Raw genomic sequence first — 5,489 nt, 5'->3', positions numbered from 1 at the left:
AGCTTCAAAGTCATTCAATTTACCAATTTTTTTCAAGTGGAAGAACAGGAATAAAGGTTATTAAATCTCCGTTCAACCTTATATATTATAGATTAAACAAAACAGATATTAATTCAATAACTATTCAGCTAGTTGATCAAAACAATAATCCGATTGATAACTTGGACGAGACATTAACAGTATTTCTTCATATCAAACGTCACGGATCTCATTATTAAATTCGAATCTCAAATTTTGAAATGCACGAGTCAGTCACTTTATGTTTAACTGGGAATACCACTATATTGAATACAAATTATTTTCCGTCTATAAGCCTTTATGAGGACTCATAAATAGCTTTGTTATGTTTACAAACATTTAATTCATTCCCGAATATCAACAAAAATAATAATAAATTTGCTATACAAGTAACAGACAATAATAACAATAATGATTACATGATGTGTTATATTAAACTGGAAGAGGGATGTTATGAAATTAAAGATATTAATTATAGAGTTAAGGAACAAATAGATGTCTATAATAGGAAATACGATAAAGAGTTAACATTCGACATTTCAATGGGTCCTAATAATTTCAGATCATATATAAAATGTAATGGAATTCTACACTTTGAGATTTTAAACAGTATAGCTCCTGTATTGGGGTTTGAAAAACGAGAATATGAGCCAGAATATGAAATTCTTCGTTCGGAAAAAGCTACTAATTTAAACACAATTAATTCTATAAAAGTAATGTGTAATATAGCTCAAGGATCATTCAGCAATAATCTTCAAAGTCATTCAATTTACGAGTTTTTCCCTAGTGAAATTACAGGATCTAAAGTAATCCAGTCACTACGAAACTTAATTTATTACAATTTGAATAAAACAAATATTGACTCAATAACCGTTCAGCTAGTTGATCAAGATCAATTAACTTATATCAATTAACAAGATCAAAAAACCTGATTGATAATTTTGGTGAGACATTAACAATCGTTCTGCATATTAAACGTTACGGGTCTTGAGATGGGATTACAATTCAATATAAGCCCATTACTTCAGATCAGTCCAACTAGTAATAAGACTAAAGTGGTACTAGCGACATCAAATAAAGTTAAAAAATTGACAGGGAAAAATAAAAAAATTTTACAAGCTTTGGGTTATCAACTACAGCAGAATGCCTGAGAGTGATATTTTAGATATAAGTTCACGGTATGAAACGGATTCTAGAATTACGAAAATTGAATATCATTCATATACGCCGTATACAACATCGTTTAATAATAATGACGAGATACGTATATCAATCCAGCAAACAGATGTTTATCCATATCTACATGAGAGCTTTATTTTCCTTGAAGGAATAATATCGGAAGCTGACAAAGTGAAACTATCTAATAATGGTTACTCTTACCTCTTTGAACAAATACGATTAGAAATCAATGGGATAGAAGTAGATAGTACACGTGTTCTTGGAATCACTAGCTAGTTAAAAGGTTACTTATCCTGTACACCAGACAACTATCATTGTTATGAGAATTCTGGCTGGAATTTTAAAAATACATCACAATCAGCAAACGAAAAAGGTGAATTTAGTGCTTGCATCCCGTTGGAATATTGGTTAGGTTTTTTTTGAAGACTTTAAAAAAATATTAGTTAATTCTAGATTGGAATTGATATTAACTCGAAGCCATACCGATATAAATGCGTTAAACTCAAAAACTGGTGTAGCTGCTCCAACTATAGGTAAAGTGATTTTAAACAAAATAGTCTGGAAGGTTCCACATATTACTGTTGACGATGAAGAAAGGTTAAAGTTATTGAAACTTGTAGAAAAAGAAAAAAGTTTGTTTATACCTTTTAGATCTTTTGAAACTTTTGAATATCCTGAACTCGGGACTACTAAAAAAGTTGTATGGAACTTGAAAACTGCTTCGAAATTAGAAAAACCACGATTTATCATAATTGGATTGCAGAAGGGACGTAAAAATTCGTTTTCAAAAGATAGTAGTATATTTGATCATTGTAATCTAACAAACGTTAAAGTATTTCTAAACTCGATAGCTTATCCGTATGATATTTTAAATTTGGATTTTGCAAAAAATAATTTTACCTTATTATATGATATGTATACATCTTTTCAAGAATCGTACTTACTATGAAAAAAATATACGGAACCCGATATTGAGTCCTTCCACTTTTCTATCAAACGCTCCGATTATAGTTATCGATACTTCGAAACAGAATGATTCGGCTACAGCCTCAGCAGTGGATGTTCAATTGGAAATTGAGGCATCGGAATCTTTTACAGGTGTAACTGCTTATTGTTTATTAATTCATGATCGTATCGTAGAATATGTACCTTTTACTAGAGAAGTAAGAAAACTTGTGTAAATATAATATTAATTTATAACAATAAAAAAAAAATGTATTCAATAATTTGTGTTTTTTCTTGAAATATTAATTTAGTAAGGTTTCATGGAAAAAAAAATGTGTACACGGTAAATATTTTCGTGTGAGGGGTAAATAGGTGGACACTGAGTGTGAAATTACCGTATTGTGTGATACGGTAAAAATTACCGTGGAAAAACGAACTGTGAACATACAAATATATACTACTATTAGATGAGTTACTAGAATAACTGTGATCACTTTGAATGTATTCAAGAGCCTTTTGCAAACGCAGAAAAAAATTAAATAATTATTATTAAAATGTTGACTGTAATCTACTAATATATCTTATACTATGTGACATATACCTTTCTTTTTCTTGGAATAGTATAACTATCAGACATCATTGAGTTACAATTAGAATTGACAAACATTGATCCATCACTGTTTTCTATATTATAATCTATAGATTCACTTTCATTACCATCTGGCTATTTAATGAACAAGTTTCATTTTCATTAAAAGGTTTCTGAGTAAATAAAATTTATACTGTACCATTTCTGATGTTGAATTGGTCAATATATTTAGCTCTGTTGTGGCACTAATTGTAGGAATAGCTCCTTCCCGAAGTTTTGGTCTTTTATAACATATCTTAAAACAGATAAAATTATACATTTTAACTCATCTTTGGCCTTTGTTAAGTAAAATGTTTTACTATCAACATTTAAAACACAAATGATGTTCTAGAGTACCTATTGAAGTAATATACTTGTATACTAGGAATAACTATAACATGTACATACTGTTTACTGTATACTGTTTCTGGTTTGCTTCCTGAAACCCATGTTCTAATAATGTCCTTTTTTTTAAAATGCTTTTCGCAAATTCTTGAATTTGACTTTAATTTTATGTTAAGCACATTTTTCCATACATTAAATGCATTTTTAGGTATACTAAAAGTACTAGCATTTAGCTGATTGCAGAATGGAATATATTTCAAATGTATTGCATTCGTAGAAAAAAATAAATACACAAATTGTACAAATCTAGTGAAAAGAATAACAAGTTTCTTTTAATTACAGAATGCATGTATTATGAAACTATATATCATATTTTTTTTCAAAAGCCCGGGAATAATATTTATGATACTATATATTTCACAAAATGCACACTAGGAGCGCCATCCATTAGTTCTGAAATAGCTGCTGATATGGCGATTCAGTTTGCTAGGCACCAAAAAATCAGTTATCTCTACTCGTCGTCCAACCAGTATTATCTTAAATCATGACCTGAGTTCAGCTGAACCTCGGTTATCAACTAACTCCTAGGTTAACTTATTGTCGGTATTACAATTGTCCGTTTTGTTAAACTGTGGCTAAACCGTTATTTTGACAATACGATTAGTGACACTGTGGAATGAATAGAAAAGCTAGCTGATTGTGGTTTTTGGACGTGATAACTTATAATTTATTATCAGTGACTGATTAATATATATTATATTTTTTTTTTTTTATGGTGTTAGTAACAACGTTTATGTTATTTTTCGAATTATTTAATATTCGTACATTATTTGAGTTGTAATGTCTGTTAGTAAAAATAATATGACAGACGATGAAGATTTTATGGAACTGGGATTACTTCTAGTTTTTCCTAGAAAGAGAAAGATGTTTCTGGAGCTGCCCAACCATTTCACGAAGTGGAGAGATGAACAGTTTTTTAATTGTTTTCGCCTTTCCAAAAATACTGTTTACTTCATACTTGATCACATTAAAGAACGTATAGCATCACCAACAAATAGGTAGAGTATTGCTTATAATTTTATAATATTTGTGTAGAAATATAACTAGTATACTTTACATTGTACACAATGATTGGTGTACAGTGTTTATGTATTTTTATTTGTTGATTATAACATAGAACTGGTATAATTAAATGTTGTTATTTTTTACAGGAACAATGCTGTAACCCCCGAACAGAAACTTCTGATTACATTACGTTACTATGCTACAGGATCGTTCCTAACGGTATGTGGTGATTTTGTAGGAGTTCACAAATCAACAGCTAGTCAAATCATTCGGCTCGTTTCTCACGAATTGGCATTATTAAGACCTACATTTATAAATTTTCCATCAACTTCTGCAGAAATCGATTCAATACGACAGAAGTTTTATAAAGTTTCTAAGTTTCCAAAATGTGTTGGTGCTATTGATTGTACTCATGTTAGAATTATATCTCCAGGTGGACTGGATTCAGAAATCTATAGAAATAGGAAATAGGCTATTTCTCTATCAATGTCCAGACTATTTGTGATGCAGATCTCAGAATTCAAAATATAGTTGCCACATTTCCAGGAAGTAATCATGACTACTATTTTCAATTATTTAAGTATTCGGAGTAAATTTGAAAGAGGAGAAATGAAGGATAGTATTCTTGTTGGTGATAGTGGTTATGCTTTGAAGACATTTTTGAATCCTACTGTCGACGGACAAAATACGTACAATGAGGCACAAATAAGAACAAGAAATGCTGTAGAAAGGAGTTATGGCGTTTGGAAAAAGAGATTTCCAGTATTAGCTGTTGGAATTAATATGAAATTGGAGTCTGTTGAAAGCATTATAGTGGCAACTGCTGTATTTCACAATATTGCTTGCTATTTTGGAGAACAAACTCCAAGAGTAACTCGCCAGTTAGAACAAGTAATTGACCTGACCACATTCAGTACTAGAGGTACTGTCAATAATGTCAATGAGCATGGAACTTTGCAGAGAAATAAACTTGTTCGATATTTTGAAAGATTATAATATTTTAGAATACACTACGTTTAAATAATGTTTGTAAGTTTTGACAACTGTATATTTTTACATTTTTACATAATATGTACATTTTTTTTTATAAATCAGCTACCAATTTTGATTTTTGTAGATTCAATATTTCTATTCTTAGCAGGACTTCTTTTCTTGTAGTTTAGACAATCGGTCTTCCCTAACCATCCTTGCATCGCTCTCATCCTTCATAATTTTTAGTTTTAACTGGTGTTGTTGCGTATATTGCGTTTCTTGGAGTTGAGCAAGTGCAAGCTTTCCTGATGCCCATTTTGACATTTGGTCATTCAGC

At 30.3% G+C, this 5,489-nt stretch overlaps 2 protein-coding genes across 2 annotated transcripts; both read left to right on the top strand.

Annotated features, from left to right (window-relative positions):
- The first annotated feature begins 3,955 nt into the window (after positions 1–3,955).
- LOC111042981 (putative nuclease HARBI1) lies at positions 3,956–4,651 on the top strand. The gene is made up of 2 exons (XM_022327744.1): positions 3,956–4,173; positions 4,327–4,651. Exons 1-2 carry the CDS (start codon positions 3,956–3,958, stop codon positions 4,649–4,651), a joined length of 543 nt encoding a protein of 180 aa, XP_022183436.1.
- An 84-nt stretch (positions 4,652–4,735) lies between these two features.
- On the top strand, positions 4,736–5,176 carry LOC111042980. The gene has a single exon (XM_022327743.1). It carries the CDS (start codon positions 4,736–4,738, stop codon positions 5,174–5,176), a length of 441 nt encoding a protein of 146 aa, XP_022183435.1.
- Positions 5,177–5,489: the final 313 nt, after the last annotated feature.

The sequence above is a fragment of the Myzus persicae genome, unplaced genomic scaffold (genome assembly GCF_001856785.1).
Source record: "Myzus persicae strain clone G006 unplaced genomic scaffold, MPER_G0061.0, whole genome shotgun sequence".
NCBI lineage: Eukaryota > Metazoa > Arthropoda > Insecta > Hemiptera > Aphididae > Myzus > Myzus persicae.
This window is presented reverse-complemented; position numbering and strand designations above follow the sequence as displayed.

Bases quoted from the DNA above. Each gene is read 5' to 3' on its own strand.
- LOC111042981 (XM_022327744.1), top strand. From the start codon at position 3,956: ATGTCTGTTAGTAAAAATAATATGACAGACGATGAAGATTTTATGGAA. The intron at 4,174-4,326 runs GTAGAGTATTGC...TATTTTTTACAG, and splicing joins ATAGCATCACCAACAAATAG to GAACAATGCTGTAACCCCCG.
- LOC111042980 (XM_022327743.1), top strand. From the start codon at position 4,736: ATGACTACTATTTTCAATTATTTAAGTATTCGGAGTAAATTTGAAAGA.